At 36.5% G+C, this 25750-nt stretch overlaps 2 protein-coding genes and 1 long non-coding RNA gene across 11 annotated transcripts in view; 1 reads left to right on the top strand and 2 right to left on the bottom strand.

The window, feature by feature from the left end:
- tmod (tropomodulin) overlaps window positions 1-21416 on the bottom strand; it is a 54259-nt gene extending 32843 nt beyond the window's left edge. For 3 of the 9 annotated variants that reach the window (XM_068296132.1, XM_068296131.1, XM_068296133.1), the window contains exon 1: window positions 20693-21412. In XM_068296132.1, coding sequence (XP_068152233.1) covers window positions 20693-20941 — 249 coding nt within the window. In that variant the 5' untranslated portion in view covers window positions 20942-21412. Of the gene's footprint in view, window positions 1-14555; window positions 15067-20692 lie in introns of those variants that run through there. The other 6 variants (XM_068296139.1, XM_068296136.1, XM_068296142.1 and 3 more) reach the window with 5 other exon arrangements.
- Window positions 7377-9218, top strand: LOC137582767 (uncharacterized). Its single transcript, XM_068297441.1, has 3 exons — window positions 7377-7389; window positions 7738-8978; window positions 9034-9218. Coding segments are annotated over exons 1-3 (1254 nt in total). The 5' UTR covers window positions 7377-7388; the 3' UTR covers window positions 9046-9218.
- LOC137582553 (uncharacterized) lies at window positions 16764-16977 on the bottom strand. Its single transcript, XR_011033298.1, has 2 exons — window positions 16943-16977; window positions 16764-16869 (listed from the first exon to the last, which is right to left on the bottom strand). It is a non-coding gene; the product is annotated as an uncharacterized lncRNA (long non-coding RNA).
- Window positions 21417-25750: the final 4334 nt, after the last annotated feature.

The raw sequence follows: 25750 nt of genomic DNA, 5'->3' as shown, positions 1-25750 counted from the left end.
CACTCATTTTGATTTAACTGGAAACGCATTATGATTTTTATTAGATGCGATATTATTTTTGCACACAACTTCCACAGACACTGAATTATATATAAACACATATCCATAGATATATATTTATATACATATACACACATAGGTATAAATAAAATATAGCTTGTTTTTAAAACTCTTCAAATTTATTATTGCAGCTGCCTTGAAAACGTATTTTGGCCAAAAGAACAAAAATTAATGCCACGCCGCGCCACTTTGCGTTTTTGTGTGTTGAAAGTGAAAAAGCGGCAAATTTCGTTGTATACAATTAATTAGCAAAGAATTGAAAGAAAAATTAAAGGCGAATTAAAGCCGCTGCCATCGTGGGCGAGCAGCAAATGAATGGTTGTTGTAAATTAATTGTAAATTAAAAGCGCCCATTTCTTTTGCTTCAACAAATTCAAAACAAAATCATTTCTGACACTTTCTCTTCCAAATGGAGGTTGGAAAATTCAATAATGGCTTTTCCCAGGAATAAGAAAATCTCTCAAAAAGGTCTGCAAACACTTCTTTTAGGTAAGTGGGTCTAATCTTATAACTTGGAGCTATGAAAAGCAGCAAAGATTGAAATAAAGAGGGCTTCAAATGGTCTTTAATCTCTATGAAACAAATTATTCCTTAAACCACAATCATTTCTCCCTTATATCCCCTTCCAGCAATAGCTTTGGGATCTCGACTTGGTCTTAAAACTCTAAGAGTACATATTCATAAATGTCGATTGATAGATTAATCAAAAGAGTTTATGAAAAACAATTATTACAAATAGAATTTCAATTTTCAATATAGACTCTAATTTTAAAAGGTTCTACAGTCGAGAATTAGTGAGGCGAAGGATAAAAAGTTGGCTAAAGTTGGCCAAGATTCACACATATAAATCATTTCTTCTCAACGAGTCGAAAAGTTAAACAAAATTGCTGCAAATTAAACTCCAAACTAAAAATTGAACTTTTAAATATCGATTTACAAAAAAATACTGTAAATTTTAATTTACTTTTTCATTTAGAATATATATTTGGACAGCGGTTTCCTCAATTTGACATAAAATTTAAGTTTTCTAGTTGAAAGTGTGTGGTTTCTGGTTTCTGGTTCTTTGCTGACCAAATCAAAGCCACCGCAAATTAGATTTCTTTCCTTGTTTTTTGGATGGCCAAAATAAAAGTCAAAGTGTGTAAAATTTGCACATTTTCTTTTCTAGTTATTGAATGTGACTCACGCAAGTTTATTGCCATAGAAAGAAAATTGAAAATAAAAACTTATTTTTGTTTGATGGCAAAGACTTTGCCAAAATAGAAACTAACCAAAACCAAATGACAAAAAAAAAAAAAAAAAATGGAACTATATTTCTATATAATATGAAAGTTTCCTAAATTTAGCCAACAATTTTGTCAGTTTTTTCATTAAATTAAATGCATTTAAATGAATTTTCCAGAGAACATTTATGTCAATTTAATTTTGTGTTTGAATTTGTGTTGTTGTTGTAGTTGTTGTTGTTGTTGTTTTTGTGGCACTGTTGAAGTATTGTTTATTCTATCGTTTGCTTGTATGTGTATTTGCTTTAGGTTTGTTGCACTTTTTTTTTTTGTTTTTGATTGGGTGTGTGATATGTCGTGGGTGTAGGTTTTTTTGTTGTTGTTCTTTTTTTATAGAGTACTATAGTATTATTATTGTTGGTATAATATTTGTGTTTTGTTGTTGTTCTTTTTCGTTTCTTTGTTGTGTGATGAGTGTAAATTTGCATGCAAATTTTCAAACGCAGAAAAATATTCAGCAACATTTTTCTTTGGGGGTTTTTCAGCCTCAGCCTCAGACGCGCTCGCGCTCGCAACGAACTGAGTTTGCCTGAATTTTGTTGGCCAGGCCAAGGCATCAGGCAACTAGGCACTTGATAGAGAGTGAGTAAGAGAAAGAGAGAGAGAGAGTGGTTGATAGAGGAGAGACGTTGGCTAATAGAGCGGCACACACAATCAACACTTAATGTTGCCGCGGGGAACAGCGCGAAAATTTGCTCATAATCTTAAAAATGAAATGCTTCTTCAGACACACACACACACGCATTTGCATAAACATATATTCAATTTTTATTTTATTTTTTTTTTGTGTGAAAATGTCTGTGCAAATATTTTATTTTTTTTGTTGTTGGTTGTTTTACATATTTTTTTTTCAGTTTTGCGGCCCGTCAACGCGTCGTATGCGTAATGTGAGCATTTTGTATTCAGCTTTCAACAAAACAGGTGACCAAAGCAAAGCAAACCAACCCACCAAACCGACGAATGAACGAAAAAACTAACAAATATGTATCACTGTAGAAAATTCTTAAAGAATTCCACACACAAGAAACATGAAAAACAAATTAAGAAAGTTTCATTTTTATTATAATAACAATAAAAATATTTTTTGTTTTATTTGTCTAGTCCGTTCTGCGTGTATCTTTAAACTGATCTGAACCGAATCGAATTGAATCCAATCCAAAAAGAGAGATGGAGAAGCTCCTGAGTATTGGTCGTGGTTCCGCTTTCTTTGTTGCTTTTGGCCTTTGTGTGTGAGTGATTTTTCTCTCACCTTTTGTTCTGAGATATGTGTTAAATGTAAATTAGTCAGCTCACCCGAAATCCCCAGCCACCCCACCAGCCAGCCCCATCGGCCAATCTACTGAACCATTCCGCTCCAATCAACCTTGTCGCGTGTTCGTTTTTATTGCGTTTTGAGCTTTGCTCTGTTATGTGTCACTCAAAAGAAAAACTTATTTTTAGACAAATCATTTGAGAGACGTAGCCAAACAACAGAGGAGAGCAAGAAGGAGACACGGCAGGGAAATATAAGCAACTTGACTGTCATTATAATCATTTATTGCCAATTTGCTGAAGCTGTAAATCGTTCGCTTGTTGCGTCTTTCATTTTAAATTCTTCATAAATGGCTGACAAATTGCGTTGCACTTTCTGCACAAATGTCTAATCGCATTTCTCGAACTTGTGTCCAATTAGTTACGTGTGGATTCTCTTGTAAATGAACCATATGCGAATCAGAATGGTCTTTCTTTGTTTCTCTAAGTGCTAACTTGTGTTTATATGCATGGCAAGAGAGCTCGAAGGATAATTTTGAGTTGAAACAATTTGGCGACTAAGCCCTTTACAAGCTTTGACTTTGGATAAATTATTGATTGCTTTACTGACTTTTGTCCCAAAATCTTTTCTAATGAGTTGTTTATTTTTAATTAGATAAAAAGAAAATTAAATTTAAATTGCATTGACATTGCCCGTTATGGGTTAGTTTCATTGTTTCTTTTTGGCGTTGGGGGGCTAAGCTCATTCCAAAGGCTTTATCCCAAGTCTCAGTTGTCCTTTTTGGGCATATAATTAATCGTTTCTTCCCTTTGTGTTATTCTTTTATACTTTTCGACCTCCCACTCAGACATCGAGGGAGAGGAGAAAACAAAAAGTTTGTTCAGTTCGGGCAACAAAGTTGTGATGCGACATGCCACCCCCCTCCAAACCACCGCCCCTCTGGGTGTGCACGTTGCTCCAGCTGGGGCTGGCGAGAAAATAAAAATATTATTTATAGGCTCCAAGGCAGGCCAGGCCAAACACACACACACACACAGACACTACAAAATACACAAACACAAAATCAATATGCATTGAAATGAATCTGTAGTTGTTTTTGGTTTTTTTGTATCTGTAACAGAATTTGCATTTGTATCGAAATGTGCATAGGCAAAAACTCCACAAAAAAAGAAGAAAACCAGGCTAGATAAATGGCGAAAACCCGATTTTCGATGCAAAAATTGAATTGTTAAAATGCACAAGTGTTGAAAGCAAAGTGCAAAATGAAATGTTAATACCTTTGTTTATCAATATGAGAGGGTTTTAATCTTTAACACCCACCGCCCTCTTACTCCTTATTCCCACTGTTTTCAGTATAAACAGATTTAGAGTAAAGCGGAATGTTTATTTTTTATATGGCTCGTACGTCACAGTTTGAGAGTCATTGCCTGATGGTAGATAGTGAGGTGAATTACTTTTCTATCCAAGTATTTTCTTCTTAGTTTTCGAGCAGTCCCACATTGTCACACACACACAGACGGTGACAGAGACTGTGGGTGTGCCACACCCACGCATTTATGTCTGAAATGATCATTGACATTGTCGTGCTGAAGGTGTTTTGCACACACACACACACACACACATACACATGCTCTTACTCAGACAGGTGGGACAACTAAGAGCAATTTTGCTCTTCAAATTGCGCTAATTAGCTCTTTGGCCACACTCACACACACACACACAGAGACAGAACACACCTGCTGCTCCGTGAAAATGGCAAACTCTTGGTCATTTTGTTGTTTTCATTTAGCGCTTTTCCTTTCTCTCCCTCGCTCTCTCTCTAGTTATGTACGTGTCTGTCTCTCTCTCTCTCTGTTTCTCTCCCTTTATCTGTGGCCTGCAATTTGGCATTTGAAATTTCGGATGGTTCTTACATACAGTTTTGGTTTTGCTTTTTGGTTGAATGGCTGCATTTGGCATTCAAGTTACAAAGATTTTCCCTTTTCCCTTTTTCACGTGTGCTGCAGACTAGTAAACTATAAATTTTAATTCTTTGACTTTTTTCTCTCTAGAATCTACATTTTGTGGTTTACAAAAGGAATGCCTGATTAAATACCCTTTGATAGATAAAGTGAGAGGATACATTGGAAAGAGTCAATGCTCCGAATCAAAACACCATAAAATATATTTATGTTATAGAATTAACTTAACAATTCATGTCCTTATTATAAAATGAAGAGACTTTGATTGACTGCAAGGTATCTGAAATTCATCATGCTAATTAAACTAAAGAATGGTATTTCTCTATTCTATGTGTCTCGCCTGACCATGTGCCTGTCTACGCCCCATAAATATTATTTAATTTTTTGTATCTCTTATTTATTTCTTTTTTTTATTTTTCTAAGCCATTGAAATTATGTAGGTTATAATTTAAATAACCGAAAAACACTCAAAAAGAAATGTTTCTAAAGAATTTCGCCTTGCCTGGGGTCGCCGTATGAATGTATGTATGTGTGTGTGTACGTACATCACACAAAATATGTATAAAGATGAAAATATATAAAATATTTATAGAATATGTGTAGAGGGGGTAGGAAGAGGGGTGGGAAAAACAACCAAACAAACAAGCAAATGAGTTAAGGGCAATCGTATGGTAGGCTAGTTAGTGCTTATGAACTCACAAATTCAATGAAATCGAATTCGATTCAATCAGAAATAGATAGTTTATTTCATTTATTCTCCGAAATGTAAATAGAATATGTTGTTTTCTTTCTGCATGAAATACATAAACTATTAACTTTTGGCATAGGCTAGCAGCAGAGAGATGGAGAGGGAGAGGCTAAGACAAGGGGTCAATTCAACACTCTATTCATTAATATATAATTTTGTTGATTCTATAAGGAGAAACATATAAAACTTCCCGACTGACCCGACGCACTTGTTACTTGGATAACATTATCCCATTCTTGACTTAAGTATTTATGTAGAGAATCAATTTGTATTTAACGAGCTGTTATAGTTGTTGTTTCATGTTGTTTTGTGCTGCTGCATCACCCATTGAGATAAATAAATAAATATCACATTCAACATTCAGTTCTTGCTAATGGCCAGTTGATTTACGGCCCCTTACTTGCCCACTTGACATTTTTATGAATGTCTCTCAATTTATATGCATTTTTGATTAGGCCGAAGGTGTTGGTAGATGCTTGGTAATGGAGGTGGGCTGCTATCCTCAGTTTCATATATTAATCATACGCACTGTTAAATGCTTCGAGGTGACCCGAGAATAGATACAGACAAACCGTTTTAGCTATCAAGCTGCAGGCGTACGCATTTCATTTCGTTTTAAATGTCGGCGCCCACTTCCGGGATCAGTTTGTTAAAGTTAATGCGTTGCGTTGTTGGTTTTGTGTTCAAAACGACGACGACATCGCCGGCATATTTCTATGTATCTGGCCTGTCTGTTGCTTCTTCGGCTAATCCCAGCGACAGGCCAAAAAAAACTAATTAGAGAGGCGCGCATGTGGTGATCAATTTTTTTGATTTCTCTTTGGTTGCTTTTTTTTGTGTTTGTTTTGTCTTGCAGTTGGTCAAGCATTTCATTGATTTTATGTTACCCATACGCCATGTCGCCAGAGAACATCTTTCTTTCTGTTAAATGTTGCAAAACGAAACAATCAGGAGGAAGCAACCAACCAATCAACCAAACTAACCAACCAGCCAACTAACCAACCAACTGCAGATCCATGGACCGACTGACTATTCTGACTGAACAATCCCAGCATCTATTTATGTTTGTTGGGACAGAGGGGGCGAGAAACGTTTTAGTGAAAATAAATTGAAAATCTTTTGGAACATGTTTTGATGTATTGCAAGCAACAAAATTCAAGCGTGTGTGTGTGTGTTAGTGTGTTTGTCTGTGCATGTGGGATGTCTGTGTAAAGTCAAGTCTGTGTCTGAAATGGTATTTGTGTTTGTACTTGTGCTGGTGCTTATGTATCTGTGTGTGTGTGTGTTTGGATTTGCCTGTTGCCATTTGCTCTGATTTCTATGCATATCTGCAGCATTTGTTGACGTCGTTCTGAGTTATACTCTACAATCATTGACCCTAATCACTTTTAGATCAAGCTTTCACAATAGATTTGCCATAGAGGAATAATTTATTTTGTTTACCAAAAGCTCGTGATTGTATATAGAGGCTAACTTTCCCTTTATAACTTATTAAAAAGCCAAAGGAATTATTTATTAAGGAGAAAACTGATAAATATCACGAGAAGAGTATGCAAAAATTTAGTTTCTGGTAGTATTTGTAATTCTTATACCTTTTGGTGTGGGTTTTCCCATTTTGATTGATTACGCGAGTGCAAGACAATGGGGAAATGGCGCAGGAAAGTCTCTGTGTGTGTGTATGTGTGTATGTATGTTTTCTTTTCCTATCGTTTTCTTTTGCCTTCTTTCGATTGCTTTTCGAAATAAACTCAAAATAATGCTAAAAGAATATGCATGACAGCTGCACAGGCAGCTGTTCGGGTGGTGCGAGTGGGCGGGCAGGCGGTCGGGCGGTTGTTTGCCACATTGTTGCCGCAATCATTGCCGCGCACCCCATCCCTTGACAAGCATACAGACGGCCAATGGCCAGGGGGAAATCTCTCATTTGACCACTGACTACATTTTCAATCAATCTAATGCATTCTGGTTTTAGCTGACTGTCATCCAATTTCAATTAACACCTCAACTAATCGCTCAAGTGCCAAACGCAATTCAATCAAATGCTCTTACATCTGTAGTAGGCTACATATAAATCCCCTGGTCTAAGTATGTATATAATACTTATTTACTTACTTCAATAATAACGCTAATCCAATACATATATAAAAGAACCCTATTGTATAAGCGATAACCTGTATTATGTAGCGATTAAGTTATATCGATATCAATGTTGTGATATCGATGACCTTAAAAGAAGACAACGCTGATACGTTCTTCCTATCTGAAAAGCTTACAGCGACCAGACGTGCATTTGAGAAAAACATAAAAATATTAATCCATCCATTGTGAATTGATATTAAAGCTGAGAAAATAATAAACGATTATAACTCTTACAATCTCAGAAGTGGTTCTTACTCGCCATGAACGAAGTTAACTTTAATTTGTGTTCCGTAGTGTTTTTAAAACAGTGGTTACAGAGTCTCGGTCTGCCTACAACGGGCTCTAGAGCCGAAATTATGGCCCGTCTGCTTGAAATTCCACCAGAGCAGCGTGGAAGTCCACCGGAGTCTCAGCAAGCTGAAAACATTGAGCAGCAAGGAAACCGTGATCAGCCCCTAGCTCAACATGTGGATGCTGAGCTACCGCATGATGAGGAGATTGAAGCTGTCGAACAACAAATCAGCGCTCAGCCAGAGCAAATGGAAGCATTAAACGATGAAGCTGTAACATTGATACAGTTACGTGGAGAACTCAATGCTACCAGAGCCATGCTACAGAAGTTGTGTCTCGAGGTTTCAGATCGAGCACATGGCAATCTTACAGTCGATTGCCTTGACAGCATTAATGACGTCAACATCCACAGTGGCAACGCTCTAAAAGACACCAACTGCAGTGGCAACGCTGGAAATATCAACGACCACATTGGCACCGCCAAATATGGTAGTGTTGAACAGCGATCCAACCAAATGATAAACAAGTTATTGGATTCACCAGCAGCAGCTCTGTCGCTAGCAAAGGAAGTTGCTATGGATTATAATGGGGACACTTGTGCTCGCGCTTGGATTTCTCAGATGCAAAATATTTCGCAAATATATAACTTGGATGTTGTATGCATGCGGATGCTGTTTATCGCTAAGCTAAAGGGTAAAGCACAACAGTGGCTGCACAACAGTGCGACACGTATTCTCGAGCCGGTCGATCAGCTGTTTGATCAACTTTACTTGGCATTTGGAAATAAAACATCGAAAGCTGAGGCTAGAAGCAAATTTCAGAATCGCAAGTGGCTAGCCAGCGAGAATTTTGGTTCCTATTTCGATGAAAAGATGAGGCTGGCTGATGACATCAACATAGATATGGAGGAGCTGTTGGAGTGCATCATTGACGGGATATCATCAAAAAGTTTGCGCGATCAAGCACGTATCCAGTGTTTTTCGGATCCAAGGCAAATCCTTCAGGCGTTTTCATCAGTGCGTCTACCGGAGTTAAAGAAACATCCTATTCCAACACAATCGGGCAGAGAGTCTTATAACAGCGTCTATAAGGATGTGCGTTGCGTGAATTGCAATTCCAAGGGTCATCTAGCAATTGATTGTCATAAACCGAAAAGGGAGCGAGGATCTTGCTACGCTTGTGGTGTTTTTGGCCATTTTGTTGCCCAATGTCCGGAGAGGAAGAGTGCGACTGGCAACCAATATGTAAGAATATTCAATATATATTTTTGTCAAAAATCTAGATCTCCATTAATTGCAGCGTGCCTCCTAGACTCTGGAAGCTCTATTTCTTTTGTTAAAAAACGTCATATATCAAATCACCTAACACTGGAGCCAGTATTGAAAGAATATTTCGGTTTAAATCAAAGCCAATTAAACATATTTGGAAAAACCTTATGTTATGTATTGAAAGGATCAATAAAATGTTATTTTTATTTAAATGTAGTACCGAATGAGTCTATGAGTCACGATGTAGTTCTTGGAAGAGACTTTTTAGCGGCATGTAATTTGAAATTTAATCTAAGCGCACTGAAATTGGTTACAGTACAAAAAATGGAGATTGAAAACAGAGAAGATACAAATAATTCTAACTTAAAATATAGTAAACAGTTAGATGAAACAGTTAGTAAACAAGTAGATAAAATAGTAAGTAAACAGTTAGATGAAACAGTTAGTAAACAAGTAGATAAAATAGTAAGTAAACAGTTAGATGAAACAGTTAGTATAGAATTAAATAAAACAGATAACACAGAGTTAAAGGAAAAAGATAGGATACAGTCTGATAGGACGTTAAATGAACAGAGACACGAAATACTTACTATTCAATCAAATAACAAATTTATTGAGGAAGAATTAGAAAAAGTCGTCAATGACTTATCAAATATTAATTACACTGAAGACACAATTGAAGATTTTAATTGGGACGAAAAACTGAATTATGATACCAAATGTAAACTAAGACAAATAATTAAAATTTATTCTTTAAATGCGACAATCCCAGAAGAGCCAATGACTAGATGTGAAATCAAATTAAATTTAGAAAAATCGAAACCCTTTAGTTGTTCTCCCAGACGCCTTTCATATACAGAAAAAGATCAATTGCAAATATTATTAGATGATTATTTAAAAAAAGGAATTATACAGCCGAGTGAGTCGGAGTACGCGTCACCAATCGTGTTAGTAAAAAAGAAAACAGGAGATATTCGTTTGTGTATCGACTTTAGAAAACTAAATAAAGTTTTAATTAAAGATAATTATCCATTACCACTGATAGATGACCTACTTGACAAATTAGTAAATAAAACGGTGTTCACAAAATTGGATCTTAAAAATGGATACTTTCATGTGCATGTAAATGAGGAATCTATTAAGTACACCTCGTTTGTCACTCCATTAGGGCAATACGAATTTTTAAGAATGCCCATGGGATTAAAAAAATTCGCCAGCTGTGTTTCAACGCTTTATAAATAAGATATTTTGTGATATGATTAAAGACAACAAGTTAGTTGTGTATATGGACGATATCATGGTCGCCAGCAAGGATATAAATGAACACTTAGAAACTCTAAAGGATGTTTTTATAAGATTAGCTAAGAATAAATTAGAGCTACGTTTGGACAAATGTGAATTTATGAAGTCCTGTGTCAAATATTTAGGTTATCAAATATCAGGTGAAGGTATAAAAACAGATGATAAAGGAATGGAAGCGATAAAAAATTTTCCAATACCTGAAAAGGCACAGGCTGTTCAAAGTTTTCTTGGGTTATGCTCGTACTTTCGTAGATTTATTAAAGATTTTTCTATTTTAGCGAAACCGTTATATGATCTTTTGAAAAAAGAAAATGAATTTGTGTTTCAAGAAAAAGAATTAAATTGTTTTTTACTGCTCAAAGAAAAACTTATAAATGCACCGGTGTTAGCAATTTACGATTACAAGGATGAGGTTGAATTGCATTGCGATGCCAGTGCTTTAGGATTCGGAGCAGTGTTACTTCAGAAAAAATCAGACAAATTGTTGCATCCTATATCCTATTTTTCAAAACGAACAACCGGAGCAGAAGAAAAGTATCATAGCTTTGAGTTAGAAACTCTTGCAATCATTTATGCTTTACGCAGATTTCGTATTTACCTTCAAGGTAAACGCTTTAAGATTATGACAGATTGTAATTCTTTAACACTGACATTAAACAAAGTTGAACTTAACCCTAGAATTGCTAGATGGGCGTTAGAGCTTCAAAACTATGATTATGAATTGATTTATAGGCCCGGAAACAAAATGCAGCATGTAGATGCTTTGAGCAGATGTACAAATGTTATGGTAGTTGAAACAACAAGTTTTGAAGATAATCTAATAATTTGCCAATCAAAGGATCCTAAAATTCAAAACTTAAGGAAATTATTAGAGAAGGCTGAACACAAATTGTATGAGATGAGAAATGGAGTGATTTATAGAAAAGCAAATGATGGTAGACTTCTCTTTTATGTTCCAGAAAATATGGAAGATCATGTGTTGTATAGGTATCACAATGAAATAGGACATATAGGGAGAGACAAAATGATTAATTTAATTAATAAAAGTTACTGGTTCGCAAACCTCAAAGACAAATGTACTAGTCATATTGAAAACTGTCTTAAATGTGTTGCCTATTCTCCAAGATCTGGAAAAGAACAAGGTTTCTTGCATTGTATACCTAAAGGCAATGGACCATTTGAATTGATTCACATTGATCATTATGGGCCAGTGAGTGCTGGTAGAGCAAAAAAGCATATATTCGTGGTTGTAGATGGGTTTACGAAATTCGTACGATTATATACGACGAAAACAACCAGTACTAAAGAAGTTTTGTCAAGTCTTAAAGATTATTTTAGAACATACAGTAAACCAAAGTGTATTATTTCTGATAGAGGTAGTTGTTTTACTTCAAGTGAGTTCGAGGAGTTTATAGAAAACTATAACATTAAACATATTAAAATCGCGACCGGATCTCCCCAAGCAAACGGACAGGTAGAAAGAATTAACAGAAGTCTAGGCCCGATGATTGCAAAATTAGTTGAACCTGAGAAAGGATTGCATTGGGATTTAGTGGTAGAACAGGTGGAGTATGCAATGAACAATACACAGCATCGAAGTGTAAAACAATTGCCAAGTGTTATGTTGTTTGGAACGTCACAAAGGGGGCGAATAGTAGATGAATTAAAAGAGAAACTAGAAATGATAAATCAAGACACCAAGCAGAAGAGTTTAACAGAAATCAGGAATGAGGCAATTGAGGCTCAAAATAATGCTCAGTCCTACAACAAAACTTATTATGATAAAAGCAAACAAAAGCCAAAAGAATTTAAGCAAGGAGACTATGTTATGGTAAAAAATTTTGATAGCACAGTTGGTACGTCAAAGAAACTAATTCCAAAGAATAAAGGACCTTACCGAATAGAAAAAGTTTTAAAAAATGATAGATTTTTACTTAAAGATGTGGAAGGTTTTCAAGTATCTCGTAACCCATATCAGGGCGTGTGGAGCATTCAGAATATAAGACACTGGATCAAAAAATAAAGATCAAATTTAAGATGTGAAGAAAAATATAAAAATATTAAATGTATTACTATGTTACTTTATAATAAGAAAATATCCATATGTATCAATGTATAGAAATAACTTAAGATTACGTGATCAGGAGATCCAAATGTCAGAATGGCCGAGTTGTAGTAGGCTACATATAAATCCCCTGGTCTAAGTATGTATATAATACTTATTTACTTACTTCAATAATAACGCTAATCCAATACATATATAAAAGAACCCTATTGTATAAGCGATAACCTGTATTATGTAGCGATTAAGTTATATCGATATCAATGTTGTGATATCGATGACCTTAAAAGAAGACAACGCTGATACGTTCTTCCTATCTGAAAAGCTTACAGCGACCAGACGTGCATTTGAGAAAAACATAAAAATATTAATCCATCCATTGTGAATTGATATTAAAGCTGAGAAAATAATAAACGATTATAACTCTTACACATCTTGACAATTAAATCTCACTTTTTGTCTCACTCAGTCATAAATAAGTAATAATTTCTTCAAAGTATGAGTAATAGGTAGTGGAAGCATCATCCTGGAGAATTAATTGAACAACCGCAGCTAAACTAAGTATGGGCCAAAAGATGCTTAACTAGAAAACCATTTTGTGTGTTGGCAAGCAAAATTTGCAGATGCCAGAAGATGGAAATTGCTCCATCAGCAAATTGAAGGAGCAGCGGAAGTCTAAGGACGAGGTTGAGCTCCTTAAAAGATATAGTTTATGTATATACAAAGGATATTTATATATGTATATGTATGTGTATGTGTGTGTGTATATGTAATGGCAGTCTAAAAACTGTTAATAACCCACAAACAATGTTCGCAATAATGTAACAACAATAGCCAGCGATGATAAGAATAAAGAAAATGAAGAATGAAGAATGAAAAGTGTGTCGATAGCAGCATACTATAATAAAGAAGAAACCCATCAGAGACGAGGGAACTGCCAATGGATTCTAGAGGCAGACTGAGGTGAGGAGCAGTCAACATTTATTTTTAAACATATTGAAAAGCAGAAAAGCAGCTAAAAAGCAAGCGCAGCGAATGAAAACAATTTTATTAAGTGAAAAATACGAGAGCAGAAAATAACCCACAGCCAAAATAAACAAGACCGAAGCCAAAAGTAAAGGCAAAGGCAACACGAAAGTCCTTGGCAGTGGCAAAAGTTGTTGCTGTTGCTGCTGCTGCTGCTCTCAACGGGTTGCCCGGGTAGTATAGTAGATTTGACAGGGGAACGAATCTTTGGGGGGATGCCCAACTGATTGAAAGATGCGTCAAACCGAAGTCGAAGTCGACTCACCTTGAACCACAAGCAACCCGTTCAGATCGACCGAGCGACCGACCAACCCAACCCACCCCAACCCAATTTAACTCAACTCAACTCGGCGTCTCACCTGCAAAGGCAGACACAATTAAGTCCAAAGAAAAAACGGAAGCAGACGACAAAATTTTACGACCAGGTGACGATGTTGATGACGATGGCAACGGCGGCGACAACAACAGCAACAGCAACAACAACGACAGAGACGACGACGATGGCATCGAGGCGAGGCAACACTTCTTTACATAAAAGATTGACAAGTGATTTTCACACCTAAGTGGCAAGCGCAGGAAAACACAACAGCAGCAGCAAACAAAAAGCAACAACAACAACAACAACAGCAAGGTAAACTTTTCAGGTGTTTCGGTTTTTCGTGTTTTTTTTTCTCTTTTCTTGCTCCTATGGAAGTGAAGGCACAAAAAAAGTGTTTTGCTTGAGGGGAACATTCTGATGGGCTATTGAAGCAGCTTAGTTCTTGGTACATGGCTCTCAATCCTTTACGTTCTCTGTTTCCCCCACTGGCTGCCCCTCCCAGCTCCTTATATCAGCAGTTTAATTTGTTAATAAGATTGCTAACTGGCTTAAAGGAAGAAAAAAAAGGGTTCTTTACTACAGGAGAGGAATAATGCCTAAAAGGCGCCACATAAAGATTACTTTGACCTTATCTAAGCTTTTGCCACGATCGTTAATCAAGGTATTAACAAAAGTATTACCAAAGAAAGTTGAATTGCAACCTTCGAACTAGTTTATACTTTTATTTGGATAATATCAAACCAAATATAACTCCTTTAGATACACCTTATTGTATGGAATTCAAATTAATTTTTCTTTTTCAGCTGACAGCATATTCCGACCCTGGTCATGTATTGAGACTTACCTGATCTATGGCCATGGCTACGGCTTGCCTTGAGGAAGTTGGTCTATTTAATCCGCTTTGCTAAAGATAATTTGAATGCTAGCAGGTTTTTTTTCTTATGTTGGTCTACGTTGATCCGTTGAGTTGCGCACTTTGGCAATATTGCGCAGGATTTCCAAATAACAATTTTATATGTAAATTGTAATTTTTACAAAATTATAGATACACCCACACACTATGCACACACACGCACACACACACACAGTCACACTGACTGCCGCACGTCACAAACTACGCAAAAACCGAATCGAAATGGGAAAACAGGCCAACACCATAAACGAGACCAGAGGCAGATGAGAAACGAAAACGGGAAAAAAATTGAAATAATCGCATAAAAACTAATCTATTTATTTAGCTGACTTGGCCCGACGTTTTGCTCCATTTGCCATTCCAGCAATAAATCAATAGTTTTTGATGCCTCCGCGCGCGCTCTAAATTTCGATTACTCGAACAATATTTGTTCTATTGTTTTTGACTTGTGCAATGCAACTGAAATCGAAGCAGAAGGCAGCAATCAATGTGGCAAAGCAATGCAATTGATGCTTGTCTCAGTCAAGTGGCTTTTATTTTGCTCGAATGTAGCCAAAATCAAATAATGTATATATTCTATACAAGAGTATAAGGTGGGAAGGAGAGAAGATTGGTGGTGGGGGGCCAGGGATTAACTTTCGATTTCTTCGCCTTTGTTTTTCTATGTTGACAAATTGTTGGCATATTTGCTAATATTTTCACGACAAAAAGGGACAGAATGAATACAGAAATTGCCACAAATCTGAAAAGATGACAAAATCTGTCACTCTTCGTTTGCCCTATCTATCTATTTATGTCATTTAATTTAAAGATAATAAATATTTATGACCACCAACACATTAATTAAATCTCCATTAATTGGAATATTAATAACGAAATTAACTGAACAAAAAACAAAAAAAAAAAAAAGAATAGGCAACAGAGGGTAAATAATTACATTCATTACAAAAAAACAAAACAAAAAAAGTGGGAGAAAAAGAAAACCGATACAAAAATACAACGAATCATCGTGAAACAGTTGTGTGATTGTAATTAAACAATTGTTAAATATTCATAAATAAATATATGAAACATCGACACGGTTTTTTCGTTCTTGTTCTTGTTCTTGTTGTTTTTGTCAACTGTCAACTGCCAAAAACCAAACTGCCAATTGTACAGCTGTAAGCCCAAACAGTAACAAGAATAACACACAAAAATGTTGTCCTTGTTGGCTTAACGAAACCGAAATGAATATTAAACAAAAATGTTGATTTATTTATTTTACTTTTGCAATAGCCACAAATGATTCTTTTTAAGTAAATAAACAGACGTCAATTAAATTTAAAATTGGGTTATGAAAAAGAAGTGCTCTATAACCCAATCAAAGCAAAAAGTAAGAAAAATCTCTTGTTAACCTTGTTTAAAATGAAGACTGCTCTTATTAAATTAAAATTCATTAAGAGTTTCTTTGAGAGAACGAACAGAACAAGTTGACTGAGGAAAGTTTTTCTCCACTTAAGAGTTCTTAAGTTTTAAAGGCAGATGATGGTTTCTCATCACTTTTGTGGCCAACATGTCGTATGAGTTACTTTTACAACTAATTGTAAGAAGGAAAATCTTAAAGAGCTCAAAATTTATGAATCTTTTGTTATCTTAAATCTTAGGTCTAGGTCGTAGAACTTTAACTTTTTAAGAACTTCTTCCCCTTTGCAATGCCTTTAATTGCTTTGACTTTAGGCTAACCCATGCCAAGTTAACTTTCATTTCATTTGCATTTAGTTATCTCCTGGGTCAACTTGGCCGATTTGCAGCCCTTAGACAAAAACATTCCAACATTCTCAGCTGAAAAAGTGGCCCCACAAAGCGTTGAATTAACTGAATTTGCAAATTTCCTCATTGATTTGCCAACAGACAAGGGAAAATAACGACGTCGACGTTTACAACATTGTTGTTGGGTTTATTCCTTGTTGTTGTTGTTGGCAACCCCTTGTTGTACGCAAAACTACGCAAAACATTTTGTAAATTGAATTTATTCTCAAGATTTTTGTGGTTCGCACAAATGTAATTGAAATAAATTTTCAATTGAATATCCGGCCTAGGCAACAAAGAGCGGAAGTTTATGGCAGGCAAAACCACCAAAAAACAAAGAAAAACAAAATATTACACTAAGGACGTTACAAAAATTATTATTATCCATTTGTTATTATTGTAAAAAGATGAGTAAACTCTTTGAAGAGCCCCTTATTGTGGCAGGTCAAAGTCGGATCTATAAAAGCACATTTAAACAAATAAATATCCATCTACATAAATATGTATCAGGAGTTTATTTTGTAAATTACATGAAATATGCCAGTCATAAAGCTGATTTATCCCAAAATTATGCTCACGTTCGTTGGGTATTGCCAAAAAGACCGACAAAACAACAATCCCATCAGCAAGAACAACAACAAGCGAATAAGAAAGAGCCGAACAAATCGCTCAGCTCAGAAATCAGGCAAAATAAATGGCACGTTTATCATACGCCCAGTGCGCCGCACAATTTGGCAGCTTTATTTATATACCGCCGCATCACACACATTGTACACACAAGTATGAGCTAGTATATATCCACATGTCTATATAGTATAGTCACACGCATACATAGACATATTCTCATATCAGATATATACAAAATACTATACTATATAGCCAGAGATCTCTCTCCCTTGTTCTGGCATACTTTCGATTCTTATGTTTCTCTGCTTTCTCAATTATATAAACATAAGTATTTCGATTGTGTGCATTAAAATGTTGAAGAGATACATATATAAAAATGTTTGTAAATAAAACATCGAGAAATCAAGATAAATTTGGAATTCTTAATAGAAAGGGGCCGACGAGGGCGCAGAGGGGTGGAGGATCCTAGCGGCCAAGACTGAGGACAACAAATGCAACAAATGAATGAAAACCAAGCGGGCGGTAAAGGTAAAATATATGACATTGAATTGTCTTATTTTGTCACAACCGAAGCATATAGAAAAATTAAATATTTTGTCTTCTCCACATCAGTTCTAACGAAAAGAGGGTGGGCCGGGGGGCAACCGCTGACAGCTGTCAATGTGATTCAAAGCAAGAGCTGGGTCAGGGCTAAAATAATTTGGACTCAACTAATGATCGACCTCCAGCTAGGTGTAAAATCAATTTGCAGTTATTTCCATTTGTTTAAACAAGAAAAAATAATCGAGAATCGATTTTGAAACCCCCTAAAGTAAATCTCTTTAAACTATTAACTGCGAAATTGTAAATAATTTATAATCACAGTCAATACCATTATAAATTTGCAAAAATCGAAATAATGAGATTTACATTTCTGCAATTAATGAAGCCCACATGAATTCTATTAGGTAAACTTAATCACGAAATACAATATATATACATATGTATTTACGAGTATATATGTATAGAAAATATTTCCATTACCAGAAACTACCTGAATTTTAAATAGAAATACATATTAAAAATGTAATCAGCTTCGAAATTGAATACGAATATTTCATTTTGGCATGGGCATATAAAATTGCAAGTTTTAATTGAATATCATGACTCCCAAAGGAATAAATATTTACTATAAATGTGTGTGTGTGTGTGTTCTCTCTGTGTGTGTGTGTGTGTGTGTGCATATATGTTACTAATTAATCCCAGGCTCAATAATATGACGCCTAATCATGACAGCAACGGGATAACAAGAACATGAACCAGAACAATGATTTCCCTTTACTGATTCCTTTGCCCTTCCCACCAAAGCTTGACCGTAAACACAAATTGTTTCTGTGGTCACATCGTGTGTCCATGTGTTGACCACCGGAATTCCATTAATGTGGTTGGTGTTGTGTCCAACCTTTCGCCCTGTATGCGGGTCTGTGTATGTTTCTGTGTCTGGTTATGGGTTGCTTTTAACGCCTTGTTGCACATATTAGCCGGCCTCATTAACCCGACCAACACTTCCTAATCTATTTTCTAACTGCATAAATACATTAGGAAATTAGAAGAATCAACAAACGGATTTCATTGTGCTAAATCAACTGTGAAATTTATGACTGGATGTAAATGGAGATGTTGGAATGGGAAGTGAAACGTATCCTCCATCTTTCCACCCCGCCCTCTCTCCATTGTACATGTATATCACTAATTTTTGCATTTTCAATTTGAACTCTGCAATAGTCACGTAGCATTGTGGTTTGAGGGTGGTTTAGGGTTTGGTTAAAGGAAAAGTAAAACTTTCGACCTGTTAAACGCATAAAAATGACAAAAATGCTACGTGACTCATTTACGGAGTCAGGGCAAAAGTTGAATCATTTAAGATTCTGGGGGATTGGCATGGAAATTGAAGTCGCAGGAAGGATGAGTTTGGTGTGTAATTCGTATGATGGGGCAAAGTCAAAATGGACAATGTAATTAGTACGTTAAGCCTCAGGCGAATATAAAAATAAACGTACCAATATATATATATCATTAGCGAGGAGCTCAAAAAACTAACAATTAAAAGGAATCTCTAATCAACAGGTAATGAATATACATATATCCTTGAAAAATGCTTGCGTAAAGTAGATCAAGAATTATTCGAATTGAATTATACAGTTTCACGTTGTCATCTCTATTAAAACATATTCCCATTCATATCCAGGACCTTTGCCAGTGCTAAGCATTGGCTCACATACATTTTCATTTCATTTTCATTTTCATTTTGGGCACATAAAATTGGCCCACAAAAGCAAAAGAAAAAAACAACCCAGAAAAAATGGGGGCCGACCCCAAGTAAATTGCAATGCAAATTTAATTTGGGAGTCATAAAATTTCACGAAATATACGCAGACGGCCATAAAACAGAGCAAAAAGAGCAACAACGTGATGATCAATGAGAGACAGACGAAAGACACGAGAGACAGACAGGGAGGGAGACACGGAGAGGAAGGGGAAAAACAAATAGGCTAAAATCGAAGATGTGGATAGAATTCGCTCTGCCAGTTGTCATAATTTTGCTTTTGGGGTGGCTGCTGGTCCCGCCAAGCCGGAAATGCAATTTGCAATTTGTGCTACGATTTGTGGCAATTAATTGCAATGCGCCTGGCTGCGTCTCCGACTCCTGTTTCTTCCTCGTCTGTGCGCGCCAGACCGCAAGACACGGAAACCCCAATAGGTTGCCGCTTATTTTTCCACCAACATTGCCCCTCCTTCCCCCTTCACTCTCCTCATATGCCTTTCTCGCAGTTTTTCATCGTTGGCGGCACAGAATTTATTGCATTTAATTTTTGCAATTTTTTATTTCAGCAAAAAAATCAAAAAACAAGAAGAAAAAACTTGGCAGCATTTGCTCAACGTATTTAAGTGAATTAAGCTTTAACAATCCTTTTTTTTTTATTCTATTTTTTTTGATGATAATTTGCGCCGAAATCAAACAGCTGCAAAATTTGTTATTTGACATCGCCTATAGAAAGTGTGGCTGAACGAGATTCTATATGTATATGTACAATAAACCCAAACACATATAGACAAGAGATGTATTATGTACGTTCCTTCATACATATCTCTGATGTATAATGTATGCCGAAATTTATAATATTTTTGTGACTACTCGTATATAAACAATTTGTTAAGACGCACACAATGAAATGGCATTTTGAAAAGAAAAGAAAAAACCTATATACAAATTTCTGTGGTTTTATTTTCTATGTTTTCTTTTTTGGTCAATTTCACAAGTGAAAGAAAGCAAAAATGTTACGCTTAGCTGATAATTTGTGTTCAATCGAGACGAAAATTAAATCAATTAACATGAAATGGTTTTAAATATTTATTTCAAATAATTGATTGCTACTAGAAACTTGTACTTGGTAAATAGAATCTACAAATTTTGTATTTACTTTAAGAGAAAACGTGCCTGAATCTATTTAATGATGAGATATTTGGTCTCATTGGCCAAAGAAGTTTCAACCGAAACTGTTAGCTTTAAGTTAATATGAACTTGTTTCTATAAACTGTTCAACTTTAAGTTCAATTGCAGTCGATGGACCATTAAATATTGCAACTTGATGTAAGCTGATTTCTTCACTCACCTCAGTAATTTTCATGGTTCTTTTGACAGTCTTGCGAGTTACTTCCGTGGTCTCCTCGACAACGTCGCCATCTTCATCGATGGTTTCGGTAACCATTTTTTCCGTTTCGCCGGGTATTACCTCCTCCATGCGTTCAGTTACCACGCTGCTCTTGCTCTCAGCATCTGGTTCGGGTTCTTTTTCGACTTTGGTCTGCTCCTGCTCCTGCTCCTCTTCACCGCCACCGAAAACATCCTCAATGTCCGACATGGTTATTGCTCTTTCCTTTAACTTTGATTTAACTGAATTCGATTGATTTTTGATTGCTTCTCGTCCTGTATTTTCAAGACACTTTCACTTTGCTCACTACAAATTTGGCTATGAAACACACAATGGCTGAGAATTTTCTTTTCTTTTCTTTTATTTTCAAATATGCTTGTTTGATATTTCTCTATATTTTGCCTGCGAAAAAAATTAAACCAAATTTGAATATATATTTTTTATTTTTCTTGCTGCTTTTCTGGCGCTCTATGTATGTTGTATGTGTATGATTATTATATAAACAACAACTACAAAAAATTTTGTTTTCCGTGCGTGCGTTTCTCGTTTTGAATGGAAAAATTTTTTTTGCTCACTAGCGATTACGATTAAGCACACTAATTGACTTGTTGTTGTTTTATTTTCTTTCAAGATTTTCCTTTTGAATAACTTTATGGGTATTTTGAGATATTTCTTATGATGTGATCGCACTGCAACTGGTTGTGTTTGACACTGTGAGAACGTATGGATTGATCAGCGACAACGAAAGTGCCTACAACAACGAACAACGAACAACGAAAAACAATGACAACCGCGAACAACGAACGACAGGCGAAACAAGGGAACACAACGGACAAAACGCGTTCATAAAAATGAAACAAAATGAAATCTCACAATAACAATGTTTGCATAATTTCAGTTTGTTTCAATAAATGAATTTCGACAAAAACAGATACAATAATTATTATTATTATTAATAATTAATTAGCTAGAGACAAAAAAGAACGCACGAGGCAAATTACACGATCTCGAGTCTTCTTCTGTCTGAGGCGATCAACGTCGTCTGCGTAAGGCTCTAGCCTCTGCCACCGGAACCGAATCTACATACATACATATGTACATAAAGAAGTCTCTGTCTCTGTTGCTGTTGCTGTTTCTGCTTCTGATTCTGTTGCTGGTTGCCATCTCCGCCGGAGAGCCATAGGAATAGTTGCTTGTTGGTGAGCAAGATGGCCTATATAGCCATAAATAGCTTAGATAGAAAGAGCAAGCGAGTCAGGCATAGTTAGGCATATATATATGTGCATATACCCGCAATACATATACAAATATATATATATATATTTCTATTTTTTTAATTTTTCTTCTGCTCTCCACGCTCGCCTGATGACGTCTGCAATGTGCTCTGCTTTGCTCAGTTTTTATTCAAAATGTTGTTTCTTTCATTTCAATATTTTGGCTTGGCTCGCTCGCTAATTGTTCAGTCCGTATGGATGTTGATGTTGGCCAGTATAGCCTATTTGTACATTGGCTAAAAGCTGAATGCTGTTAGCTGCTAGCTGCTAGCTGCTCTGGTATAACCAACTGCTTGCAATTAGTAAATCTGCCGCCTGTTTGCAGTCGGATGCATGTCAAATTTGAAATATTTCCTATCCCCCATTCCACTTGCCAGAGATTGAAATGAGAAACAGATACGTCTCAAGCCAGTGCGTGGGGCTACTTCGAGTGTGTGTGAGAACAAGAGAACAAACCAGAATCTATTCGACTGAGAAAATACCCTAAAATGGATTTACTCTTTTGACATGTGCACAAAATACATATACCCGTGGCACTCTAAGTTATATTGGCCGGGCAACATTTGTCCCAGCTACATACAGGGTGCCTTTTAGTACCTTCACCATCGATGGAAGTCAATGTTTGTGCTTATATATAGTCAAATTTTCTTTATTGACTTGATGCATTTGATTGCTTTCATTCAAAAGCTATAGCTTCATCATGGACTTTCATGGGCGGACTTCCTGTATACGTGCAGATGTGAGAGACAAGTGCGAGTCTTGTCCGCTCCTCTTTGTAAACAAAACGCCAAGATATACTACGCAAGACAAAATGATCTAAAATTAATTTTCGAAAATGTCTTTCGGTAGGGCAAGAGACGACACATGGGATGGGACAAAATGCCTCTATACATATGTATGTGTGTATGTAGATAGAAAAGTAGATAGAAGATGGACAGATGGATGGATGGATGGATGAATGGATATGTTGCAGCAGATGAACAGATGCAATTAGGAAATTTAGCCAGCCAAATGGATAAAGCAAATACACTGCAAATTATGAGATGTGTTTTATTTGTTGGCTGTTAATATTTATAGTAATTATTTTCTTCCTTTATGCATCCTTGTTTTTGCTATTATATTCAATCTTCAACCTACAAACGATATTCATTCGTATGCTTGAAATTGAAGCTACTGATGGCCAGGATTAACAGAAAACTTTGGTATTACACTCACTCTTGAAATTATATTTACTTGTCGTAGTTAAATTCTATTAAAGTTCTGACATGTCTGTCCTGCCCCAATAAGATTTGGCTTACCATGTAATGGCAAACAAATTACAGGCAAGCAGCCGCAAGCGTCAAAGGATAAAATGTGATAAAAGCACACGCCCATTTAATGCAAATATGTATGTATGTATATGTATACACTGTGTGTGTGTGTATCCTTGTGACATCGAAAAATCAACGCTCAAATATGATTAATAAGTAATTTCTTTGTCAACAAACTGGTTCGGCATGACGCCAGCAAAGAAAGCCGCAACAAGAAAGCCAACGTCAGCGACAACGACAACGACAACGAGAACGTAGAGGAAAATCTTTAATAAAAATACACAGGCATAAATAAATTATAGGAAAGAAAAGCGAGAAGAAAGTGACTTTTCCAAAGGAATGGCAGACAGTGGGAGTGGGAGAGAGGGTGGACGAATTTCGGAATGGAAATGAACGGGTAATAAAACAAAGCGACGACAGCCACCACCATATATGTGCATGTATTACACTTTCCATATGGTGGGGGAGATTCAGCGAGGCATGAACGCACTTCCTTTTGGCTAGCTGCCTAGCCTGGTCCTGGCCTTGGCATCTTCTATTTATTTCACAGTTGTAAATTGCACAAAGTAAATTAAGTGCTTTTTATTATAAACCAGCAGTAGCAGCTTGCGATTCGCTTGCCCCACGGCTAGCAGCTGAATGCGTCGTTGGCCAAGTGTCGTTGACTCGAGCTGACCTAGGGGAACGCTGAAAGCGAGAGGCAGTGATAGAGGGCGGGATGTAAAGGAGGAGGAGGAAAAGTAAGAGGACTTTTCATATGCAAAGATAATTCGCAGAAAAGAAAAAGTTTTCTTTTTGCCATCAATTGACAAGGCGATGGAAAACAGAAGCAAAACATATTTCTGTCGACTTATGGAAAATTTATCACATTGAATTGATGTCTATAACAGAGACGACTGTGGGCGGCAGCGTAGGAGGGGGTGTGGTCACTACCTACTACATTCACAAGTTCAGACTGCTAGTCCTTGGAAAAATTGAGTTGTTTGGTCGTTTCTTTTTTTTGCAACTGGTCACTCAATTTGTTTGACTTGCGATTTTCCTTTTAACTGAAGGGAAATGCAACAGTAAGGCAGCAATGCAAGCACACTCAAATACCCAGAGATGGAAAACATACTGTGACAGTGATGTGGAAAAGCTATATTACGATGCCAAGAAGAAAAAAGGGAGCATTTCTGTGATGGGGTTTGTGGGAAGACTTTGGCAGTAGTTGGATGGAAACGCAACACTTTTCAATGAGAAATACTCAACTTAATCGAAACTAGATGCCGCATCACTGACACACCCACACCCATACACACACACACACTAACGACGCACAAAATAAGCAATGTGGTTTTCAATTGGTTTTATCACAGTACACAGGACAAACCCATGTGCCATAGGATGGAATTGATTTGGCCAGTCTCTCTTACTGTATTTCTGTACTTTAGTTTAGTTTGTAGTCCGGCGTATGTTTTCGTTTTTAGTATCTGCTTTGCTGCTGTTCTGTGCCCGATAGCGCTGTGTGTTTTGTTGGCTATTGCCCACTGGCCAACAAATAGAAATGGAAATAAATAGTTGCTCTGCTCTTTTGTCTAATTAAAACGTTTCATTTCGTTTCGTTACACTGGAGCAGCTCAATTTGTTGACGTCACACGCACAACCAGCAGAAAACACCACCACTCCACCACTCCGCCCCTCCCCATCACATTCTTAGGCTGGCGTGTGTGCGTGACAGAGAAACGCACGGGCGCACGCCAAGAGTCCTTTCAAACAGGACTCACTGCTGACCAACTTTAGGCAGCTTCATTTGCGATTGGCCATGCCCGGTCTTCCTGTTTGTGGTCAAACTGTTTCGTCTTCATTTTAGTTTTCTGTGTTCTTCTCTCGCTTCGTTTTTTGGGTTGGCCTTGGCCATGTGCCCATTATGATGATTTATAGCTGGAAATCATTTTTCGGCCATCTTGTGGTCTGGCCAGTAGTATGCAACAGTTTACAATTTCGCTTCCATTCGGCAGTTGGCAGAGCCAACTTATGCTTTCACAGTTGACTGACTATTTTAATTTGAAAACTGATAATCTTGTGCTATCTGTAAGCAAGACACAGGAGAAGTGGGTAGATGGGCATCCCGGATGAATTTGAAAACTTTTCCTCCACGGGGGTGGCAACTTCAAAAAAAAAACACAAATTCGACTATATTTTGCCTATTTACTATGCACAATTTTCATTCATTAAAGCAACAAGTGATTGAAATGGAAGGTGAACTACCTCTGAATTGTGCCATAAAAAGCTTCATAAAAGCATTGAGTAAGCTCTGTAATATAGACAGGTTTATAGCAAAAGCTTGCCGCATAAAAGCTATTAAACTCCAAACTGAATTAAGGCAAAATAAAAGCTTTTTAAATGCAATTACCAAATGCAATATTGGCAGTACAAGATAATTATCTTATACGAAC

This window comes from Drosophila tropicalis, unplaced genomic scaffold (genome assembly GCF_018151085.1).
Source record: "Drosophila tropicalis isolate 14030-0801.00 unplaced genomic scaffold, ASM1815108v1 contig_859, whole genome shotgun sequence".
Lineage (NCBI taxonomy): Eukaryota > Metazoa > Arthropoda > Insecta > Diptera > Drosophilidae > Drosophila > Drosophila tropicalis.
The sequence above is the reverse complement of the archived record's forward strand: the minus strand, read 5'-3'. Positions and strand labels throughout refer to the sequence as shown.